At 33.7% G+C, this 24,997-nt stretch overlaps 3 protein-coding genes across 3 annotated transcripts; 1 reads left to right on the plus strand and 2 right to left on the minus strand.

Annotated features, from left to right (window-relative positions):
* The first annotated feature begins 7,689 nt into the window (after positions 1 to 7,689).
* On the plus strand, positions 7,690 to 15,443 carry LOC126724885 (E3 ubiquitin-protein ligase SPL2). The gene is made up of 6 exons (XM_050429314.1): positions 7,690 to 8,205; positions 10,998 to 11,099; positions 12,048 to 12,218; positions 12,398 to 12,519; positions 12,906 to 13,025; positions 14,874 to 15,443. The coding sequence occupies exons 1-6, from the start codon at positions 7,825 to 7,827 to the stop codon at positions 15,163 to 15,165; spliced, it is 1,188 nt and encodes a 395-aa protein (XP_050285271.1). The 5' UTR covers positions 7,690 to 7,824; the 3' UTR covers positions 15,166 to 15,443.
* Positions 15,444 to 16,315: 872 nt separating this feature from the next.
* On the minus strand, positions 16,316 to 18,356 carry LOC126724886 (protein NODULATION SIGNALING PATHWAY 1). The gene has a single exon (XM_050429315.1). The coding sequence runs from the start codon at positions 18,259 to 18,261 to the stop codon at positions 16,567 to 16,569; it is 1,695 nt and encodes a 564-aa protein (XP_050285272.1). The 5' UTR covers positions 18,262 to 18,356; the 3' UTR covers positions 16,316 to 16,566.
* A 3,233-nt stretch (positions 18,357 to 21,589) lies between these two features.
* On the minus strand, positions 21,590 to 21,997 carry LOC126727691 (sufE-like protein 1, chloroplastic/mitochondrial). Its single transcript, XM_050433617.1, has 2 exons — positions 21,926 to 21,997; positions 21,590 to 21,859 (listed from the first exon to the last, which is right to left on the minus strand). Exons 1-2 carry the CDS (start codon positions 21,995 to 21,997, stop codon positions 21,590 to 21,592), a joined length of 342 nt encoding a protein of 113 aa, XP_050289574.1.
* Between the last annotated feature and the right edge of the window lie 3,000 nt (positions 21,998 to 24,997).

Below are 24,997 nucleotides of genomic sequence, written 5' to 3' on the forward strand. Positions count from 1 at the left end.
ATTGATACAGTCGGGCCTTGCTAAGGACTGAAATAGAAGTTAGTGGTGATACACAGGGACATTAGTCATGTAGTAAACTTTTTTTCTTTTATGTTTTTTTGGCCTAAGGTTTTAGAGTATCACGCCCTCAAGGTGTTGCATTGCAATTTGCATAGGCACTCTCCTCATTGAGAAGGAGTAATTATCACTTGTTTTAGATACATGCAGCTCTCTTCCAACAAATAGGTCCTATAGATCATGGGAGCCTCCTATTGTGAATGGCTATTACATATATGGGATTGAGCGCCATGTTCAATTGCTCTCAATAACTGAAATTGAGAGTTGAAAAAAGTAACTTTCAATCTTATTGAATAAAAATTAGAAGTAAATAACGAAAAGTTAAAAATTGAAGTAAAAATATTTTGTGAGATGAATGAGAGCAATTGGATCAAGTGCAATACCCTAGATTGCTATATATGATATATTTGCATCTTAATCCACATATATGATACATCTGTAACAAGAGATAGCATCTCGTTGAGGAGAGGCATAAGTACTATATGAACCAAATGGTTTAGTGGCTGTCTTGTAGCATCTGTAACAAGAGGTTGCTCTAATTTTTTTTTGGAGATTTCAACCTATGGCATTCATTCATAATAATAGTTTTTTTATCATCCGACCAAAATACCAATTGGTTTTTGGTTGCTCTAAGTTTAATGCATGAAGTTAGGATTTATATTCCATAAACTTCCAATTCATGTACGTATTGCAACATATATTTGAATGACAGAAAAGGTTTGGTTTCAAAATTTCAAATTCAAATATGCTTGCAGTTATTTTGCTCCAACCCATAATATGGTGATTAAAAAGATACTTCGAAGTGTGTAGTTTTAATTATATGACTTTTTTAATGAACTAGTCGCAGGCCTGTGCGATACGTGGGAATAAATAATTATTTTCTAGTTACAGTATAATATATAATTTGTTCTCTAAATTTTGTAAAATAATTTATCTCCCAAAAAATTAAAAATTTTTTAAAATTACTTTTCATTTATCTATCACAAAAAATATATCATCATTTTATGGTTTGGATTTGTTTGATTGATATTATTCATTTTTTAGGTGGTCCATATTTTGCTAAATTATGTTATCTTGCATTATATTTTCCTAATTTTTTTCCTATACAACTAAATTATTTAAGTTTCAAATATATTATTCAAAATTTTCAGTCTCCTAAAAGGGATTATCATATTTATAATTTTTCTTATTGTAAGGGTAGTTTCGAACTATTGATTGGGTATTGTTTACTAATATAGATACATGAGATTGGAACTGCATATTTCTCAGACATTCCTAAGAGACTATACCATATTATAAATTTAATATTTAAAATAATATGTAGAAAAAAATATACTTTATGTCTAGAATTGAACACTTCACCTATCAAAATGAAAGAAAATAATTTGTATAACAAAGTAAAGAGAACATTATCTAACCAAAAAAAAAAAAAGACTACATAGACTTTATTTATTACGATTTAATTGCCTTTAACAGGATCTTTATATTGCATTTATTGTTGTTACTATGCTCTTGTTGAGCCTCCTCATCCTCCACATCATTGGTTACATTATTATTCTTTTCATTATTTACCTTCTACTTTTAAAATTTTAACAATATTAAAAAATATATATATATATATATATATATATTTATATATATATATATTGGCTTTAAACCAAACAAGCACATAGAAGAGCAATTTGAACCAATAACAGAAACCAACCAATTGTCAGGGTTGGCTGAACAAGGAGCACAAATTTATCTTAGGCAGTTTTAAGTTTACATATTCATATAATTTAATTTTCATGTTATATCTAAGTAATAAATCAATGAAAAATTAAAATTAAAATATAGTCTATACATATTTGTAAGGACACAATTTGTAACGACCCACACATGATAGTGGGCTCATACGTAAAGGGCCCAAACAATACAATTTGTAGAGCGTGGGTTTGAAAGGTTAGGCTTTGGTCACTAGACGGCGGTCTAATCGTGGCTTTTATGGAAGTTTATATGAGGGTGGGTCTGGCGTGACTAGCTAAAACTTCCATCGGTGCGGACTGTAGGGTTTTAGTGCTAAAACTTCCATCGGTGCGGACTGTAGGGTTTTAGTCCTCAGACCCCGTCCGAGGAGCTTAATGCTCTCCTCGTTGTCCCTCCTTTAGGACTTCCTTTTTCCAGAGGGGGGGGGGGGAAGATCCCTTCTCCCCTCGTTCTTCTTCCCTTTTATACTGGTATTTACTTTCCTTTCAATATCCACGTGTCAGTTTCACTTTCTGGGGTGGAGACTTGTCTTATCAGCCCATACTTGGAGTGATTGGGAGCAGTTGTAAAAGTTGAACAGCATGGTGAAGAGCATGGACCTGTCAGGCGCAGAGTCCTTTATTACTGTATTGGCAGCTTTTCCATTATCCTGCCTCTGCATTGAGCTCGTCCTTTCCTTCAGGCGTTCTGTGGGGTGCCAAGCATAAGATCGTCCTCGGCTAGATTCTTAGGCCCCTTTTTTGGGCTTCCATTATGCGTTCTCGGCTTAGGTTTTGGGCCTTAATGCAAAGTGGGCCAGGATCGCAGATTTTCTGGCCCCACAATATTCATCTTGGGCGATTTTAATAGTTGATAGACACATTCAAATACATAGCCAAGATTGTATTTTGATATGAATATAAAATCTCATTTCCAAAATACCTAAGCATTATGTCCAAAAAAAAAAAAATCAAACAAAAGCTATAAGAGAGAGAGAGAGAAGACTTGTAAAAAAAAAAAAAAAAAACCACTACCAAGTCATATTAACCCAAAATAGTATTATAAAAAAAATACAATGATTCATCAACCTAGAGTAAAGTTGCAAAAAAGAATAAATAATATATATATATATATATATATGTATAGAGAGAGAGAGAGAGAGTAATCACATTTTTCGGGAGAGAAATAGAAAAAAATGAGAAGAAGAAGCGTCAGAATAAAAAATATAGTCATGATCAGTCAAACATCAAATTATCCAAGTCATGCCATATAATAGAATAACATTATATTCTTGTAAATTATCTTTATATGTAATATGATAACATTTAACAATCATAAAAAAGAAAAAGAAAAAGAAAACTTAAAAACATAAAACCAAATTGCATCAACCCAAAGTAGAATTCTAAAGAACACATAAATTTATCAATCTAAAGTAAAGATACAAAAAACAAAAAATTCACACAAAATAAAACATGAAAGAGAGAGTAATAACCTTTTTCACATGGGAAAATATGTATAGAATGGGAGAGAGAATGACATATTTATAGTAATAGAATGGGGATAAGAAGAGTCAAAATAAAGAAAAAGAAGAAGAAGAAGAGAATTTGAAGTAAAAATAAAAACAAAAAGAAGAGAAAGGGATAGATGAAGAGTGACATTAAGATTGAAAATTGTGGAGAGATGAAAATGTAAAAGGGACATTATGGTTGGAAATAGGTAGATGATGTGGTCGTTAATGTGACTCAACAGGGGAGTAGCAGCAATAAATACTACGCTTAAGCTTTTAGAGATATATATATATATATATATATATAGATTATGTGACTTGTTTAAATAATACACTGTGGGGCCAGAGAACTTACGACCCGGCCCACTTTCCACTAGGGTCCAGGGCCCGTGCCGAGGAGGGTAGATGCCGAGGACGAGTAGGAAAAGACCAAATAGCCTAGAGATGCAGCCGAGGATGACCCTGTCCTCGGCATCCCAAGACTTCGAAGGGAAGAGTGACACGTCATCAAAGGCAGCCTCCAAAAGGCCCCCAGGAGAAGAGGCGAGTAGAATTGGACCCACGTGGGGGTACGGTGTGGAGGTGGTTCAAGGTAAATACGTCCCCTCCGCATTGAATGCGTCCATAAACGTCCTAACCATATTAATGAGAAAAGACGCCTGAACAGTGTGACTTCGGTTATTGCAACTAACAAAAAACAAGGGAGGCGGCTGATGGGACAGGTACTTGAATAGGCACCTGCCTGATCAACAGGTGGAGGGCCAGGATCAGCCAAGAAAGGCTATATAATGTGAAGACTGATGTGCCAAAAAAGGGGCTGGGAAAAAAAGGCCAAGAACCAGAGCCTCCCAGACCGTCTCGAGGAGAAAGACTCCTCGAGCGAACATGGTTTAATTCTATACGAACACCACGACTAACCACCGTTCGGTGACCAAGGCCTAGCCTTTCAAACCCACGCTCTACAAATTATATTGTTTGGGCCTTTTTTACGTGCGAACCCAATATCCTTTTGGGGCCGTCACGAATTGAGTCCTTACATACACATATATAGTTTTATAAATCGTCATGTAATAAGTTGAAAAAAATAGCTACAAACATATTTGGAGCTAACTTTTGCTCTTTGAATGACCCCATGAAGGTAATATGATTTTAAATTTTCAACTTTTTTGTTGTAGGAAAAGACATTATACCTAGTTTGAAGGAGATCTGGAAAAAAAAAAAAAAAAAAAAAAAAAAAAAAAAAAAAGAAGAAGAAGAAGAAGAAGAAGAAGAAGAAGAAGAAGACATTAGGCAGCAAAAAAATTAAGAGGTGAGATATTTTTATGTACTTGGAACTTGGTGCATTTTTTCTTTTTTTGAATTAATAAGAAATCAATTGGCATGAATAATAGTTTCCTTAGCTAGTTTGCAACTTAATGGTCCAGTTATGCCTCATTTTAGTGTGTGTTTTTGAATTCTGGATGTCTTAGAAACACCATAATGTGCCTACCAATTGAATTACAAGACTCTTAGTTAAGTGTATTGTCTAAGCCAAATAAATAAAAAAAAAAGATTAAAAAAAGGTAATTTTAGTTTATGTTAATGGCATGCTAAAAAATCATAGAGTTGACCTATTTAATTTATTTTTGACAGATACGATTGAATTTAACCCATGAAGTTTGCTCCACAATGATTGCTCTTCATTATCATTAATCAGGCCAAGAAACCAATTGATTTTTTGGTATAGGCAGAAGTTTGAACCTTAGATCTCTTATTTGACAACAAGAGATTTTATCAATTGAGCTAACTAGAATCCACAGATGAGTAGATGACCTAGTTTATAAAGACGTTCAATGGGGATAAGTGTTACCTAATTGAGTCAGCATTAAAACAACTAGTCGCAGACCCACACAATGCGTGAGAATAAATAATTATTTTATATTGTAATATAATGTATAATTTTTTTTTCTTAAATTTTTTGAAGATAATTTGTTCTCCCTAAAAATGAAAAAATTTCTATTTAGTCCAGTTAGGTCTACTTCGGTCCTATTTGTTCCACTTGATCCAATTCGGTCCACTCGGTCAATTTCAGTCCTCCTTCAGACCATTTTAGACTAATTAGGCCTTAAATTGATTCTTTTTGTAGGTTTTTATTTTATCAAGTTTAGCTCGAAAATTCATTATTTCTTCATTTTTGGGTGAAAATTATGAAAATTTATTATATTTGGACTAAACTCTTTAATTTTGAGTTTAAAAAATACAAAGAAAATACTAAAATAAACATTAGAAATATGAGCCCTAAAAATGCAATAAAAATGATAAATATTCAAAAGTCTTATTCGGTTCACATTGATTCTATTCGGTCCATTCTGTCGTCTTCGGTCCAATTTGGTCATATGCAGTCTTATTTAATCCATTAATTCCACTAAAGCTCTATTTGGTCCAATTCGGTCCATTCGGTCTTAGTTAATTCAATTTGGTCCATTCAGTCCACATTGGTTCTATCTGATCCACTTGGTCCTATTTGGTCCATTCTGTTCACTTTGATCAACTTCAGTCATAATCAGGTCATTCGATCAACTTTGGTCCTATTCGGTCCATTTTGTCCACTTTGGTTCTATTCAGTCCATTTTGTCACTTCAGTTCTATTCAGTCCACATTGCTTCTATCCGGTCCACTTCGGTCCAGTCTGTCCTATTTGGTCCACTTTAGTCCAGTATGTCTACTTCAGTCCAATTCAGTCGATTCAGTCCACCTTGTTTCTATTCGGTCATATTCTATCCATTTGGTCCACTTTGTTCTATTTGGTCATATTCAGTCCATTCAGGTCACTTCGATTCATTTTGGTCCACTTCGATCTATTTTTGTGCACTTACGTAATGGGAAAGAACATGTTTGGGTTGAAAGCACCTAATATAAATCCAAATTTATTAAAAAAAATATATAAATCTCAAATATCTAAAATATTAAGTATAACATTTATTGTTACTACGTTTTTATTGAGTCACATTAATGTAGCATTTTAGTTCATTTCAATATAGCTAAATTTAAGTGAAAGTCTTTTTAAACATAAATGCTATAAATAGACAAATATAATCTTTAGGGTAGTTATTCATTTGTTTTAACGTCATTACTTTTAAATGAATGACATGAAGTTGATTAAGCATTTAGGAAAAATAAATAAATAAATATATACATTTATGTATGTATGTATAATTGATGAAGTTCAGATCAACTTATGGCTCAAGCATAAATACTTATCACCCTAACTATTTTTCTTTAAGAAAACAAGAAACTGATACGGCATTATTTAAAACAAGAATAAATCTTAGATATAGTTTTTTATGTATTGTACATTAGGTTCTCCAATTAAATTCAAGCAGATAGATGCATTGAATTTAATTGTCCTTAAAAAAGGAAAGTACTGGCAATACTTCATTAGTTAATGTCATAATGTGTTTTGTGAGGGTCATATTTTGGTATGTTGGCAAATTCGAGTCAGAACACACTTTTTTATGTATTTGAGTCTTAGTATGTAGTTTCTAGAAGCTATTCAAGAAAGACTAGTAGAAGATACGATCAAACTACACAAAGTTTTTCTCATTTTAGTGATGCATCTACTGTCTTGATACGATCAAACTACCCAAAGTTTTTCTCATTTAAGTGATGCATCTACTGTCTTGATTGATAGCTCGACACTAGTTGATCTATCGAGGTAACTTATACCATGGTACTAGCTCGATAGTAGCTGATCAATTGAGCTTTGAGAATTTTGAATTCTTAGTTTTGTTTATGATGATGTGATAATCTTGGGATTCGTGTAATCAGGTATCAAGACGACTTAAATTGGGATTTGTTGAGGCAATTTTAACCATCATAACTTTTTATTTTATTTTTTAGTGTAAAAATGTGACATCTCATATCTACTTGACTTTTGTTTGAGGAAAGAAATTACTCAAGTAACTAAGAATATATCTAAATAGACATTTAAGAGAATCTTTAAATTTGAATAGAGAAATTGTTCAGATATGTTAAGTAGTCTCATGAGTTCATCACCATTAATATGGTTTTGAGGATGTGATATTGATAACAACAATGAAAAATAGAGAAGAGAGATTAAATTTAAGTAATAAACTAAAAAAAAAAATTTAATAAAGAGTTACAATAAAAAGAGAGAGTATTCCACTTTGTTTTTGTCATTCACACTCTCTAGTTATAATAAAACTCACATTCTCTAGTTAGGTTAACTGATAAAGTTTTTGATAGTTGAATAAGAAATCTGTAATTCAATCCCCGCTTACACTAAAAACCGATTAATATTTTGATCTGATGAAAAAAAGTTATTATAAGAAGCGGATACTATAAGTTGAAATTAGATTAAAAAATAAAAAATAAAAAACCACATTCCTCGTTCTAATTGGCCAAACACGCCCTCCCCCATTCTTCCCAATCACTGTACTTTTTCCTCCTTCCCCACTTTCTCTTCACTCTCCAAAACCTCTCTCTCTCTCTCACATACACATAACCGAATGTGACTACCCTTAACGAACCGCCAAATGTCTTCACCCGAACAAGCCCTAGCCTCTCTCCTCTCCCAACTCGCCCTCTCCTTCGACGGCGCCGTCTTGGGCATAGCCTTAGCCTACACCGCCGTGCGCTCCCTCCTCAAATTCTCCGCCACCTCATCCTCCCTCAACAAAATCCTCAAAGCTCCCTCCGTCGTCCACGTGTCCGACCTCCGCTCCATCCTCGCCGTCCAAGACGACCAAGACTCCTCCTCCTCCCAGCCGTCCGATCATCATCAGAAACTCGTTGTCCTACGTGGCACCGTCGAGGCCAAATCGGCCGTCGATTCTAGTTGGAAAACCTTCAAGCCTAATGTCCTCTTATCTCAAGAGTCCGGTGACAAAGCCGTCGTCGTTCAACGAACCCAAACGGTGCGTTTTACTTTCTATTTTTTATTTATCTTCTAGAAGATTCTGTTTGATTAATAGTCTGTTTGGTTAGTGAGAAAGTAGAAAAAAGCAAAGGAAAATGAACTTTTTAACGGGGAGAGATATCGAATTGTGTTTAGAATTATGTTGGATAAAAAGGAAAATTGCTTTTTAAAAAAAAAAAAAATTTATTATTGTTATCAATAATTAATTAGTGTTTCTGTTTCTGAAATTTGTGTTTGCTTGCTGAGAAAGTCAATATTCGTGTTTGGGAGCTCAGAGTGTTTAGTTTGTTTTACTTTTTTTTGATAAGTAATTAACTTTATTTATATGAGGAATTTACTTCATGTTCATGATGATGAATACAAAGAAACTCAAATTATACAATGAATCAAACGGAAAAGCTCATAGAAGCATGAAATTCAAGAATGGAATTACAATGTGTAAAAGCCCGAAGCCCTAATATAAAAAGAAAATGTATAAATTTTTCTATGAAGTTTGCTTAAGATAACTTAATATTCTGAAGATAATATATTAGGAATTTAGGATAAGCCATTTTGGAAGTAGACTAACTTAGTCAAGAAGATAGGGAGAAGAATAGTCAAAAAAGGAAGAGGAAGGATTGGAGGAAGAGTAATGTTAGTGGGGAATAATGTGGAAAGGAAGAGCTAAAAAAATGGAGGGGAATAGTGGGAAACAGGTGGCTGATGTGGCACAATAGGAGCTTAGCTATATTAATTGAGAATCCTCCATTATTATATGTTGAATAGATGTTCTTTTTAGTTATGCTCTTGGGCATGAACATAAATTACTTAACTCGTTAGGGGTCTTGGATTACTAGACAACTGGATCTGGTGGGTGGCATCAGTTGCCCATGGGCTTTTCTGGTTAGAGGCAAAAGGGTTCTTTTATTAAAAGAAAAAAAAATGTTCTGTTTGGTTAGTGAGAGCAAAGGAAAATAAACATATTGGAAAGAGATGTAGTGTTTGTTTGGCACCAGCTTATAAGCCAACTTTTTTGCTTTTTTAGCTTTTATGTACGACTTTTTAAAACTTCACTTTTTCAAAGTACAAGTAATCAAGTATACTTTAGTATAGTTTCAGCAAAAAGTTAAATAAGTTGTTCCCAAAAGGATACATAGAATGGTAATCTAAAACTATGTTAGAATTTAATGTAACAAAGCACACTAGTGCAAGTTCTTAAACAGATAACAGAAACATAAACATTACACACTATGGAATTGAATAGAGTTCTATACTTTTGAACTTGCTTCAGCAACTCCACCTCTATCATCAAACATTGTGGAATTGAGAATCTCTGCTTTCACTTAGAACCTTTTAGATGAATAGCAAGCCAAGACACCATCTAATCCCAGCTGCAATGTCTCTGTCACAAGTAGACATTTTGACAAGCAGTTGCTTCCAAACTCTTCTTGTAGGTTTCTATTCTGTTCCTGCTGAATTCATACTGAAGATTCCCACTATAATTTACAACCCCACTTCATCATTCTCTCCTCTTTTTCTTGGTTTATTTTGCTTTAAAAATGAAACTGAGTAAAAGAACAGCTCTACCCACTAAAAAGTGAGGCTTTATAAAGCTGTACATAAGCTTCTGGTGAAATAAGCTGAGATTTTAAGTGAAAAAAAAAAAATTACTAGTCGCCAATCTATCTTTTTTAGCCAATTAATGATAATGGCATGTTTTAAAACCAAATCGGGTAACCAAACTTTTTTTTTGATAAGTAAAATCTGGGTAACCAAACTATACTCCATAAACTAAAAACAGGCTTCTTCTTACTCCTAATTGCATCCTGAGTGGCAAAATGAAAGCGAAACATCCCCACCTACACAAGGCAGCCAACAACACACTTCGTCAGCACATTGACTTGTTGGAACTTCAAACAACCTACTTTGGATTAGGATAATCTTCACTGAAGTTGTTGGAGGTTAAGAGCAATGCCCATTGGAATTATGTTTCTTTTTTGATTTCTTTAAAATTCTTTATTAAAATCTTGAATTTATTAATGATCTGTTTGGTTGGTGAGAAAATGGAGGAATGCAGAGGAAAACAAAAATTTTGGGAGAGAGATTGAATTGCGATTTGAAACTGTGTTAGATGAAAAGGAAATTCCTTTTTTTTTCCCCTTATATAATTTTTTTATAAAAATTAAAAAATTGTATTTTTAATTAGTGCTTCTGTTTCTAAAATTTATCGTGATGCATGTTTGATTGCTGAGAAAGTGTGGCAATATGAAAGGATAAAATTTGATTCAAATGAGTTTGTGTTAGGGAGCTCAGAGAGCTGTGTTTTTCTACTTCAGCGTTTTGTGGAATTATTGTTATTATTTTTAAAATTATTAATATTCTGCTTGGTTACTGAGAATGTGGAGAAAAGCAGAGGAAAAGAAACATATTGGGAGAGATATTGTATGGTAGTTTGAAACTATATTAGATAAAAAGGAGTGTTGCTAGTTCTGTTTCACTGCAAATTAATGTGAAAAGAAAAGAAATAAGGGTATCAACATCATGAAGGTATTATCTTCTGTTGCTTTTACTTTTCAATTTTTTTGAATAAATGTAGATTGCCTAAGGTGATTAGCTTTTCTACTTAAATTTTGAAAGCAATGTGTTTTTGTGTTCTCCATGATAAGAAATGTCTGTTGGCTGTTTAAAAGATTAAAAGCTTTGCGTTTTTTTAATGTTTGTCTCTGTTGTATTTAGTTTTGGTACACTAATATTAGCTGGGTTGTGAAGTACTGTTGTATTGATTATGTGATTTTACTGTATGTGATGAAGTGTATATACAACGAATGGAAGGGCTTTTTTGGATGGCCGTCTGATTTACGCGCAATATTTGCTAGATCTCGGAGAGAACAAGAATCAACCTCAATAAGAGCGGTAAATTCATAGCTCATCATTTTATTTATTTTTATTTTTTATATGTAACAAAATTTATTGATGAAATAATAGCCCAAGTACACGGGGAATATACATGGGAACAGGAAAATCACCTCCGAGAGTACCAAGATCAATCAAGTCTAATAATGAATACAGAGAAGAGCCTAAAGCTGGCATCCAATCATAAAAATTTTTAAAGAGAAAAAGCTTAAGATCTAAATTCATATCTCACGTTTGTTAGTTCATGAAAATGTATCATTTTACTATTGAAACTTTGACGTACATAAAGTCATAAAGTGATAGTAGTGTTGAACTGTTTGTTGTAATTGCAATTGACTGTTAATTTACTGGTTGTACAATACTTTGTTACAAATGTATGTTTTAAGGCTTCTAGGTATTTATTTATATTAAATGTGTGTGTGTGTGTTTTTTTTAAATGGGAATGCTATTTCCAAAAACTGATTGGTTGTTTATAATACTGATGAGATGTAACCCATTTGAATATACCATTATACTGTTGCAAGATGATCTTTAGGTGTTGGATCGATATTAGAGATGATTTGTTGTCAGCTAGGTTATCTAATTGGATTGGCCAAGCACTAGAACATGATCTACAAGCTTATTCAGGGAATCAGAGCTAGCCTAAGACCCTCAAGAAGGCTTGGCTGGCTAATCTAGTGGTTTGGAAAAGCGAACTAGCCTCAGATGAAGTTGTTATATTATTTTGTTTATTTTTGGATGTTGGTGTGTTTTTACATGGTAGTTTCCTGTAATTTCCAAATATTTGGGCTTGGCATAACCTCACATGGCTTTTCTCTAATGTGCACGTATCTGGAGAGGAATTTGCTTTGTTATGGTTGGTTGAATAAAACTTAGGGCCTTTCATCTGATATTCTTTTGCATTTGTGATAGTGAAGCCTTGCCTCTTTTATTTGTTTCCTTTTGCAGGTTCCTTTTGTTCTTGTTGATGGTGGTCGGTGGCCACATTCTGATTTTGTTGTTGTGAATATGGATGGCTCAAACCATCCCCTTCCTCTCACAACAGTTTTTCATCAACTGCAGCCTATTACTGCTTCTCCATATACATTCCTTCAGGCACTTTTTGGCCATGAATATCCTGTGAGTTTGGAAAATCAAATTCTAATATTTCTTCACTTGTGCACAATAAAATTGATTTTATGTTGTATCAAAAAAATCAATTTTGGTCTTTCATTTTGCACTTCCATCTATTTTGGGCTTTTTGACATTGTCATTTTTATTGCAAATGTTTGACACCATTACCTGTTCCTTTTTCGAAGGTTGGTCTGCTTGACGAAGAGAAAATCCTTCCATTAGGAAAGGATATTACTGCCGTCGGCATGTGCAGTTTTAAAAATGGAGTTCCTGAGATCAAGTCATGCAAGGATCTTCCTTACTTTTTGTAAGTGAATTCATTCTTGAATGAGCTCTGTTAGGTTTTTTGGTTGGGCAAGGAAATCCAGGTGGCAATAATGTGATTTTTTATAGTGCTGCATCTTGGAGTTCTAATAAAATTAAATGAGTCGAATCCTGTTTCCTGTTAATTTGAAGGTGGTAAATGAGGATGATGTGTAGTCTGTGAAAATGTCAACTAATCAATTGGCTAGTACCTTGGTTTTTGAACCACTTTGGATACCATTATTATATGTGTTTCCATATCATTTTGCACTTTCTGTTTTGAATTTTGTTTTTGTATCAACTGTTCAAGTGATTTATAGGCATTTTTATACCCGTTCTTTGAGGCGCTGCTTTAAGTGGAGTAATTGGTGTCACAATGGTCTTTTGCAGATCTGACTTGACCAAGGATCAGATGATTGTAAATCTTGCCTTCAGGAGTAAAATACTTTTGTGGGGTGGTGTTGCTTTTGGTTCCCTATCAATTGGTATACTTGGCTACGCAGTTACGAGGTATGATAATTTTAGCATGCTATAGTTTTTATTTTTATTTTTTTATGATAAGTAACAAAAATTTTATTAAAAAATGAAGCAAACCCGAGTACACTAGGAATGTACTATTGGGGCAATACAATCTAGATACCAAAATACAAAGGTCAGGCTTTAGATATCTTCTTTCCTGGCTAAAGTTCATTCTTATCTATCTTCTTGATAAAACCCCTAAAATTTAAATATCATCATTCTATTTTACATAGATTTAATGACATTCAAACTAGCATGAAACAGAATCAATACATTTTTCTTTTTCTAATGTAATCCAAATGTCTTATCCCTCTTAAGAAGAACTGTAAATCAGGGATCTTGATCCTCTCCATTTCTCTTTGAGAAATGGAGAGTGTCCATTTTATGGACAAGATCTTTCTGAAATAAATCAAGGGTGTAGGCCATGCCACCTCATTTAAAAGCCAAAATTTTGACCCAACAACTTAATTCTAGCAACTTTAACCGTTTAAAAAAACAAAAACAAAAAATACATGTGTTAAATGAACTCTGCTCTGAGAGGGGAAAGACAAGGTCACAAAGGTATCTAACTCAAATAAAAACAACCAGAGATCTCCGTCTCATTTGGCTTCTATCTGATGCCCAGTCTGTAAGGGTTGGAGGTGATGACTACTACCTGCTTGTTCTCCATAAATTTATACAAAAGACAGATGCCCATTTATGGCAGTTTTTATCCCAAGCTTAGAGGGTGATTCTTGAAGTGAAAGTTAATCAGAATCCATATGAGGGTTGGAGTCATTCATGTGACTGAAGCTCCACTTGAGAGGAAAATCTTGTTCTGCAACTGCTTTGGGTAATGCATGTTGAAGGTTGTCACCATAAACAACAATGGATTGGTAAAGGGCCTTCAATTATTGAATTAGTGCTACTGCTATCAAATATCAATAATGATCCAAAGATTCTTTCTTTTCTTATAATGAATGGTAAGTCTAATGGGTTTTGAGAGCAAATGTGAAGCCCCTAAGAATTAGAATTTTTTTTTTTACCCAATCACCGTTTTGCTTCCCATGGTGATTTATTAGGACTAAGAGAGTAGTTATCTGTTTCTTGTGCTTTCGGAAATTAGAAGTTTCAGAACTCAGAAGGGTAGAGGAACCAAAAGGAAAGGGAAAAAAAAAAAAAAAGACCAATCTCATATGCAATCAAACCCAGATTTTCCCAGAAACTTAAAATGAAAACCTTTTTCAGGGAAAGAAGCTCATATGCTAAGCTTCAAACAACAGCTGTCGCCCTACCATCATCAACAGTCTACCACCGCCGCCACCAGCCTCCGCTGACTATGATGCCTCTGCCTTCATTGCTTCCACCCCATATGAACTGGGCATCAGATAGTAGCCCAAAGAGATGGAGATCTGAGATCTCGCTGATTTTATTTTAGTTAGACACCCTTGTCTTTTCCCCTCTATCTGGCTGAGGTTTATTTTCTGATAAGTGCCATCTTCTGGCTGAGTTAACACAGGCTTATAATATATATATATATATATATATATATATAACGTTAGTTTACTTAACACAGTTAAAGTTGCTCTAGTTAAGTTGTTGGGTTGAGATGTTGGCTTTTAATTGAGGTGGCATGGCCTACACCCTTGATTTTTTTCAGAAAGATCCTGTCCATAAAATGGACACACTCCATTTCAAAGAGAAATGGAGAGGATTCAGATCTGTAATCAGACTAATGCCTTATTCAGTTGGTTGTTTCATTCCTGTATGAGAAACAAGGTTAATTATAGAAAGAAAGCGTTGATATGATCATTATCAAAACTAATTGTTTTTCAATACATGATTTATAATTGTCTTCAGGAATTGGAATAGATGGAAAGAGTGGAGGCAAAATAGACAGCTCCATCAACAAAGCCAGGCTGCTAGTCCCGATGCTGGCACTCAGATTGCATCAGAGGAGGAGACAGGAGATGTTCCAGATGGAGAGTTGTGCGTGATCTGTCTGATGAGGAGAAGGCGATCTGCATTCATTCCGTGTGGGCACCTAGTGTGTTGCCAACTGTGTGCTATCTCAGTTGAACGTGAAGCCACACCTAAGTGCCCTGTTTGTAGGCAGGAAATACGGAACTCATTGCGGATATATGATACCTGAGGAAAAGAGTTACTGTTTCTTGAATTAGCACACTGATGAGGAGTTTGTTGAGAGTCACTGTATTTGTCAAAGTGACATGTAATGATTGGTCTTTTGTTTATGAGGTTAAGAGTTCTAAAGAGGTACAGTAAACCTTTTTTTTTGGGGTGAAAGTTAGGTTTATAGGAGCATCTAATGTGAATATACCTAGCAAAGTGCTGCATATTGCTTTAATTGATTATCGAGACTTGACTTATAAAAAATTCAAATTCTATAACAGGTTGGGAGTTGTAAATTAATTTCTTTCCCCCTTTCTCTGACTTGAAAACTGACTAGAATTATAAAGAATGCTGTTAAAGGGTTGTTTAATATAATTTGTGTGTGATTGGGTCACTGGTTTGATGGAAGAAGCGAATTTGATGAAATCTGGCTGTAAAGGTCAGTCTAGGGGTATTTCACTGGCCTTTTAAGTGGTCCAAGCCTCATCTTTCAAACTCTGTGCTCTATAATGGGCATTCTGAATGGCTTTTCTAGCGGTCCAACTGGTTCTAGCGATGGTAATCAAGCTGCATGACCAGAGGAGGTACCATTGGGCCCCTGTAATGTGCTAGTTGTCTACTTTGTATACAGGAAAATGAAAAAAGAAATACTTAAATATATGTAAAAAGTTCTAGGGCAAATGTGTTATTCTCACTCATTTGTTTTGGTGGGATGGTTGGTGTTACAACTTACAATGGCTGGAGAACACAATGTATACAGGAAAATGAAAAAGAAACACTTAAATATATGTCAAAAAGTTCTATGGCAAATGTGTTATTCTCATTCATTTGTTTCGGTGGGATGGTTGGTGTTACAACTTACTTGAGATTTATTTCTTATTACTAGAGATTTTATTTTATTTGCTGGCACTTTCATTTATGTGTCATGCTCACCATAATGCACTTAGAAATTCAGCATTTTATTGCAAGTTGGGATTTGGGCATAGGAAAGGTGAAAGCACAACCCTTAAATTAAAGACATAAAGTAGAGCGCATACCTTCATATTGTATTGAACCTTATTATGCTTGTTCTGAGTACGTCCTTCTTGATAGGAAGTACAATTTTTATTGAGGAAAAAAGATGGACAAAACCCTTGTACACGACAAGTATACAGGAGTGACAACAATTTAAGTTCTAAAATGACAAAAGTCAAGGAGTTCTTTCAGAATTCATCTATTCCGTGTCCTCAAAAGATTTGAACAAGAATATTGCAAGGATCATTTTTTCAGCTAAGTAGCTGCGAAACAAATAAAGCATATTGCAAGAAGAAAAGACTGCCTAATCAGCCTTTTTACATGCATATATATATATATGTAGCTTAATACTCTTAAAAAGTTTACATGGAATATCAGAAAAAGAGCAAAATAGAAAGCTGTAACTGTTTTAATTGTCAATGTCTTTTGTATCCAACTTCCACAAAGAGCAAAAAGAAACTGGCTGCCCTTTCCACCATAATCCAACACAAGCATCTTTCTCTTCAACTCTCATCTCCCAATTACTATCATACTTCCTCAACAAAGCTCTACCTCCCTCAATAGCATCCTCTCCGAAAGCCTCCCCAACAAACCCAACTCCTCTCATTCTCTCACACCACTTCTCTTTCCCTTCATTCATCACTCCCTTGTTGGACAATGCCTTAGCCGCCTCGCTTTCCATCAATTTCCTCTTGTCACATTCTCGCCCCTTGAAAGCTGAGCTCGTTGAGTCCAAAAACCTCCACAAATACTCCACTCGTCGTGGGAACCCCTTCGCAAAATCCCCACAATTGTTGCAGCTGCATTCCATGTTGTTTTCACTTAGGATCACACCTTTCGGCTCCATACTCCTTAGCACTCTCAAGAACTCGGTTCTTTCATCTTGGGCATTGTGATCCAATCCATTAAGCCTAAACTGCGCGCAAATTATTAAGGTCTCATCAGAGACCGTGTTTATGACTTGCGAATTTAGACATTGGAATGGATAGTCATCGAGCCGGTTGATCTGCAAGTTAACATTCATGAGCTTGGCAAAATTGAGAAGCCTAGTGGAGATGATGTCACCTGGAGGTCCTATTGAAAATGGCATCTCTTTGTTTTGATCATTTTCAGTAGTTTGTGCAATGATTGTGATACGGACTAATGGAGGTGGCCCTCCTGGCCTGCGACTCAAGGCCTCAAGCAGTGTTGGCCACTGAACACCATGTGAGACCCCAATATCAAGAACGTGAAGATTGCGCGAGCGGTTAGGCTCTTGAGCTAGGATTTGGAGGATAGAAGCGTTTGCTATGTTGTTAGGAAAGGCGAACCAAGGACTTACCTCATTGAATTTGAGCAACGATTGTTGGAAGATACGTGAATCTGTCGAAGTAAAAGTAAGAACTTTTGGGTCTATTGATGATGTACTACTCGAGGAGGAAGTGGCAGAAGATGAAAAGGAGAATATGTGTTTTGTCAGCGCTTCAAGGCCGTGCCAAGCGAGGCGGTGATTGGCATCGCCCTTTGCATCACGGAGCTCCTTGAGGACATAGAGAAGGTGTTGAACTCGTGACATGTCGTTCTTCACGATGGCTTCGGCGCAAGGATTAAGGAGCTGTTCAGCCCATCTGCCTTCCTTGTTGTTGTTGTTGTTGTTGTTGTTACCGTTATGACAGTTATTTCCTGTAGACTTATTAGAACTTCTCTTATTTCCAACTGATTTCTTGACTGTCACAACTTTTTGATCTACTGCAGCTGCAGCATCTCCACCCTCTGCCTGCAGGGAGATCCGACGGCTGTGATTCTTCCGATGATGATTTGAAGATGGTTTGGGAAGTGGGTCAGAGGCAGTTTTTCTTTTCTTGGATGAATCAGATGGTGATGGATGATTGGTGATGGTTGGATCATCACTTTGTGTGGAAGTGGTGATATTGGCAGTGTTGTTAGTGAGATAGGTGAGAGTAGAATTAGTGTCAATTAGATCTTGGCCTATGTTTTGGCTTTCATCCCACCATCCTGAATTGTAATAATCATCCATGAAAGCTGGAAAGATTGTACCTGTATTGAGCCAATCCATGATTTGATCTGAGGTGGGGTGGTTTGGTTCTGGTTCTCCTATTGTCATAGTGTTTGATAAAAAAGAGAATGTTTTTAAGAGAAGGAAGAGAGAAAGAATAGATGCTTTTGTTTTGTTTTTTTGAGGTTATTTATTTTATTTTATGGTGTAGTACAGTTTGATCATTGACCAAATAGAAGGGGATTGATAGAGGCTTCAGATTTTAGAGTATAAAAAAATGAATGAGGTAGTGATGCACTTAGAAAGCGACGTAGAGCATTTTCCAAACTGTTCGGGTTTTTTTAAGCTCTAAGGGAAAGCAATAAGTAATGTCTCTTCTGTATTTTGAGTAGTTAGATTATTCTTTTGTGTGTCATGGTGGTTAAAAATTTGCAAATAAAGATGGAAGATAGGACGTTCTTTCCTGTTTCATTATTTTATTTTTAAAAACAAGAAGTTGGTACCACTTTGGGCACTTGGAAAGACTATGAGTCCCTGCTTAAAATATACATGGGTTTTCTCTCAGGATCAAATGCTCTTTTTTTTTTTTTTTTAATTTTTTTTATATAATTTATTTATATATTTTAAAATTGATCATCAACTCTTCGAAAACGTACTGATCAATCATTGAGTTTTATTTTCTTGATTGTTGTTAATTTATCTGGGTTTTGGATTCTTGTTTGGGGGTAAGTAACATGTAATCTGTCTGTCGCAAGTTTTAACATTCATTGTTTTTCATCAGTTTTCATGTGGATAATATGTACTGCGATATCCTATTTTTTATTACCCCCAAAAAAAAAGGTGCTATTATCTCTCTATCTTTACTAAATTTAGTTAAAAAATGCTATGGGATTGTACCAGCAGTAAGCTTACCTAATACCCTTTTATTCTGGGGAGGTGATGTTTAATCCAAGATTCATTGGAAGTCAACAAATTTCTAGGGCTGTGCATTTAGCCATTTACAAACCGATCTAATCCAACTGGATGTCTCAAATTTATTTTTTGAGTGGTTGGGTAACTTGGGTTGAAGAGAGGTACCGTAGGTTGGGTTGTATTTGAGATTTATCAACTTGTGGAGGTCAGTGAAATTTCTGATTTAGACCCCAAAAATTTAAGCAGTGGAGTAAAGAATTACTGGATTGATTTTCAGATAAGTACAAAGTTAACAATTTGATAGATTGCACAATCATAGTAAGTCTAACCAAAATAAAAAATACTATTAAAAAAAAAAAAAAGCAATATAAAGCACATAGTGATGAAGTGAAAAACTTTTGAAAACTCTTCAAATGAAAAACCATTTTAGGGTATCCAACCCCATAGAAAAATTTACTAAAGAATGAACAATTACAATAGTCTAGACTTTTAGAACCTTTGTAAAATATACTCTTTAGTATTTACCTTAGTAAATATCCCATTCGCCTCTCTCCAATTCTATAATCTTTCCATGAACGAACATGTTCATAACAATTGGAACTTTGGTACTCCAAAGAACTCTTTGAATGCTTACTTGTTGGCTATATATATATAAATAAAAGCAGAGACCTAATATGAGAGAATATTAAGTTTCTTATATATGTGACACATACTTTGAGATTCTCTTTATTTAGGCTCCCACACAACAAAATTTATATTTTATCCAAGTTATAGTTTATTGATTTAGCCAATGGAATAAATACACATATTGATTGTCTATAGTTATGTACTAATTATTTATATGAAAGGAATTTTATGTGCTTATTTTTATATATTTTATATAAGAAATTATTTTTAATTGGAATAATAATACTAATAATATAAAGTGTGTTTTGCTGAAGGATATTTTAATTACATAAAAGCATGACCCTTACAAAAATAAATATTTGTGAATTCAATCAAATTAATTTCAATTCTTTAGATTTCCTAACTCATTTCAATGACATGTAATGTAAATAAATAATATATATATATGGAAAAAAACATCTTAGTATTTATTCTATGTAATTAAAAAAAGTAATAATATGATGGATACATTTATTTTTTATATTTATTATTTTAAGTGATACATTAACTATTTAAATATAATGAAATTTTGATGTCATTTTTCTAAGATTTATATGAGAAAAAATTGATTTGAAATATGGTATTCTTACTCAAATTTAGTTGCTTTTGCAACAATTGAAACGAAGTCTAACAAAAGAAAAAAAGAAATTCATAACACACAATCAAGAATGTAAAAAATATAATTGAAGGATATTTGCAACTTCATTTTATCAAAATGATATTAACATTGTTGACTAGGCAAGAAATATGCCTAGCTATATTAATTAATATATCATGCAATTTTTAAATTTTCAAACACATATAATATGATCAAATCACTAACTACTTTTGTTGTCTTTCTATTTTATGTATAAAATAGAACACTAAAGATTACATTACAAGAAAAATTATTGAAATATTGGAGGAAACTAATAACTATTAAGTGATATTAGTATCAATAAAATTCAAAATGCATTGCACACTGTGCAAAAATTTGGTATAAAGCAAATTGATTTGATACAGCCAATGAAGAGTTCTAGGAAAAAGAAGATTACATACCAAAAAATTTAAGAATTGTGGATAAATATGGTTATGGAGTTGAGTATTGGATCACAGTGTTTGTTTCATACTTAATGGTGTTGTTTGTGATTAAGGTGTTAGTAGGAATTTACTTTTTCGTTATATATTAGGGATAATTACACTTTACCCACCTGTGGTTTGCCTCTAATTTGATGTGCCTACCTGTGGTTTAAATTTTGACACTTTACCCACCTATGATTCCCACCGTTACTGTGCCGTAACTCACCTCTCCCTCCTCCGTTACTCTAACACAGAATATGCAAAAAACAGCTTTTTCAGATCAAAACATAGTAACAGCTGCTCCGATTTAATCTGTTAATTTTTTCAGTCTCAGATTTGATCTGTTAAAAATGGTTGTAAAGTTTAAATTATAGATCTACTTTCTAGGTTTCTACATGGGTCTCGTTTGGATGATGAGAAAATGTAGGAAATGGAAAGGATTTGAATGTCAAAGTTTCCATTTTTATCAATGGGATTAAAGAATTTCCATTTTTGGGATCTGGGAAAATGGATAGCTTATCTCAACCGAGCTGGGTTTTAGGATTTGGCTTAGTTTGATTTGTGAGATCTTCATTTCCTGTGGATATGGATGGAGCTGAAGGAAAAAGATACATTTTTCGATATATTTTTTTCCTTCATTTTCTCAGTAGCCAAACAGGGGCTTGATCTATCTTTTGATGGGGAGATCCAGTTGATGCTTTCCATTTTTTGTATTTAGCTTATAAGTCATCAACACACTTCAACTTCCATTAACTTCAGAAGGTGTCTTTGCCACAATGGACAATGCGTGTAGTCCACTCTATAACTCATCTTGCAACAAACCATAAACAAGCCTGTGCCTCTTAACCAAACTTTTCCCTTCAAACTCCTTAGACACAACTTTTACATTAAAATGTGTCTCCCCATCACTTCCTTTAACACCAGCAAGCCTGGCATGCTGATAAGAGATATCTTCCACTTCTATGGCCACCGGACTAAGCTCCCTCTCCAATTTCTCCTTTATTCTCGTCCCTTTACTCCCCAAACCACTTGAATTCGAACTCTGAACCGGGTTTCTTTCTCCACCCACCTCAAAATCCAATTCAACATTCACATTTCCATCTCTACTATCTACTTTTCACCCCGAATTCGATACCCCAACCAGAGTTTCTTCAACACCTAGATCAAAATTCGATCCAAAGTTCACATTTTCAACACTGCCATCCATTTTCAACCCCTAATTCTTGCCCTTTTCGGCTTCCACTGCCAACTGAAGTGCCTTCTTTTGCATCAACCTCAACGTATTCTATATTTGCCTGATGAATTAAAGACGAGATGGGAGTGAGTGAGTATTGGGAGTGAGTGTGTTTTGATCTGAAAAAGCTTTTGTTTTTTTGCATATTTTGTGTTAGAGTAACGGAGAAGGGAGAGGTGGGTTACGGCATAGTAACGGTGGGAATCATAGGTGGGTAAAGTATCAAAATTTAAACCACGGGTAGGCACATCAAATTAGAGGCAAACCACAAGTGGGTAAAGTGTAATTATCCCTATATATTATTATGATGTTCTCTATATATTACTTTTGTTTATAAATTTTGTTTAGAGAACTTTATACAAGTGAACTAATGTAGATTGGAGAATGAATTGAAGCTAATGCAAACACATGACCAAAAGTTAGTTTTTATTAAACCTATACGTTTTACATATATTTAATAAAACAGAGGATTATGAGCATCATTAAGATCTGATAGGATTATTAAATAGTCATATATCATAAGTGCAATATAGCTTATGCACCTTAAAGTTTGTTCTCTACAATCCACTTGTTTGGTTAATTGGTTTAGCCTTATTTTATGAGATTCCAAAAATTTTAATACTAGGATTTGTGGTAAGTTTCAATTTTAAGTGGAAATTGAGTTTAATCTTGATGTAAAATATGTATTCTTGCATGATCAATTTCCTTTGTAGTTATTGTTGCATGCATATGTTGCACATTTTGTATGACTTAGATTCAAGAATTGTGTGTCATTTCTTACTTTGGTGAGTCTCTATTGAGCAAATTTAACATTTTGAGGATTTTACATCCATTCAAAAAGATGAATGTGTCACTGAAGTGAATATTATGTTCTTCCAATGCCTTTTAAAGAGTATAGATAAGTTATTTTAACTTTATTACTTTTAGATGAATTGCACGAGACTAATTTATAATCTTTCTCTAATTGTGTTTCTTACACAATTATATATGATTAAAGTGCTTTTTTTTTTTTTTTTTAAATGGCATTGTGAGATTAAGTTTGTAATTTTGAACTTAATTTTTTTTTCCTGTTCATTTTCAAGTTGATGTCTCTTCATGCAAAATAAATTTTTAATTTTTATTAATCTAACCCATGCATTGCATATATTAGCGACTAGTATTAACAAATACATCAATCCCAAGCAACACCATCCACCAAGTTGGGTCATTGCACTTGTGAGGACACACTATATTATGGTGTGATCACCCATCACAATCTTATACTAAAATTACTACCAATGAACTCACTAAATGAGGTTTATGATTTTTTTTTTTTGGATGAACAACACTATAGGAAAATGTCAGGGCTAAGGCTTATAGAAAAGAATGTTTAGAAACTCTCGGGGGTGGTCTACTAAGTACTAACAGTTTAGACTCAAGGAAGCGAAAGTTTATCAATAAGCTTAGTGAGCATTTGGATACACCAGCATTTGCGTTTTCAGCTGGCATCTGCGTATTTTAGTGGGTCTCGTGCATTGTTCACGGGATCCACAAGTATGGAATTCATCAAAATTTTCATTAAAATTGTGTCACATGGCATTATTCACACATTTAAAAATTATTTTGCTACAGTGTTTTCAGTTTTCAGTTTTCAGTAATAAGCAGTATCCAAACAGACCCTTAAACCAATAGGTCTCCCAAAGAAAATCATGCTAAACGAATCTAATTTAGTTAAATTTATGTTGTGTATCAAATTTATTTTAATCAGTATTAGATAAAAATGATGGGAATTTTTTATTTATTCAAATAAATTAGTTTTGATTATGATGAGTTATGGTTAGTTTCATTATTAGATAAAATTAATATTTATGTTAATCTATTTGTAATTTTTTCTTCTATAAATTCAATTACTTACAATGAATTAATAAAACTTAGAAATAAATTTTTAAGTAATTAGACGTTTATAATAGAAAAAATGACTACATTTAGCCAACCAAGCCCCAAAATTCACCCATATTAGGCCTATGCAAAGTAGTACAAAAATAAATAGTTGCTATAGTAACCGTGTAAATTTGCATTAACACTATTTATTTTGTATTTAGTTTTTTATATCCTGAGAATCAAGAAAGAGAGTGGATGGTGGTTATTGTGTGTAAAGAAAGATAAACAATAAAAAAAAAGTTTTGATATTTTAATTAAATGTAGTATAAAATAGATAATTTGATATAAGATGCTTTAAAAAATGAATATGTAAAATAGAAAATATAGGTTCTTATGCTAAAATAGACATGATTTTTTGGCCAAGTTTTCCAAATAGCACAATTTTAGCGAAAATGCATCATGACAAAGTTGTTTAGCTATGTAGCACATTTTGGAACTCCAAACTAAATAACTTTGTCAGGGTACTTTTTTTCTTAAAATTTCATTAAAATTGTGCTATTTGGAAAATTTGGCCTAATTTTTTGCTGGAACTGATTCCAATGCTTTAAATTGTTAGCTAGCCTAATGTGGAGATTTGGGCTTCCTCGAAGTTGTCTGTCTATCAATTCGAAGTAACCAAAAAAATTTGGCTACTAGTTTTCGCAATCTTGATTAGTGAAGTTTATGCCTAACTTGGATTTTCGCTCAAGTGAGAGTCTTCTTTAACTCGTGATCTTCTATAGCAGATTGTATCTATACTTTTTCTATTTATTTTTGCAATGATTACATCTCTAATAAACACATGTTTTGACACAGCTAGGGACGGAGCTAGATATGGACTTGTGGGGCCATTGCCACCTAAATTTTTTTTTTTTAAAAAAATTAGCATATTAATAGGTACTAATTTTAGCAATTATGTTCAATAAAATTACACTTTGCCCCATTAATAATATTATTGATTCTTTTAAAAGAAATGTTATAGCTACAAACATTTTTATAACATTTTTACAAATTATTGAGTTAGCAAATTTTTATTGGTTTACACACTCATATCATTTTTTACTTACCAATAAT

This window comes from Quercus robur, chromosome 5 (assembly GCF_932294415.1).
Source record: "Quercus robur chromosome 5, dhQueRobu3.1, whole genome shotgun sequence".
Lineage (NCBI taxonomy): Eukaryota > Viridiplantae > Streptophyta > Magnoliopsida > Fagales > Fagaceae > Quercus > Quercus robur.

What these genes read in the sequence shown, in the direction of transcription:
- LOC126724885 (XM_050429314.1), top strand. Translation starts at nt 7,825, where the DNA reads ATGTCTTCACCCGAACAAGCCCTAGCCTCTCTCCTCTCCCAACTCGCC. An exon ending in TCGTTCAACGAACCCAAACG is followed by an intron (nt 8,206 to 10,997) that starts GTGCGTTTTACT and finishes TATGTGATGAAG; the next exon opens with TGTATATACAACGAATGGAA. An exon ending in AAGGATCTTCCTTACTTTTT is followed by an intron (nt 12,520 to 12,905) that starts GTAAGTGAATTC and finishes GGTCTTTTGCAG; the next exon opens with ATCTGACTTGACCAAGGATC.
- LOC126724886 (XM_050429315.1), bottom strand. Translation starts at nt 18,261, where the DNA reads ATGACAATAGGAGAACCAGAACCAAACCACCCCACCTCAGATCAAATC.
- LOC126727691 (XM_050433617.1), bottom strand. Translation starts at nt 21,997, where the DNA reads ATGGATGGCAGTGTTGAAAATGTGAACTTTGGATCGAATTTTGATCTA. An exon ending in TTGAAGAAACTCTGGTTGGG is followed by an intron (nt 21,860 to 21,925) that starts GTATCGAATTCG and finishes TTGGATTTTGAG; the next exon opens with GTGGGTGGAGAAAGAAACCC.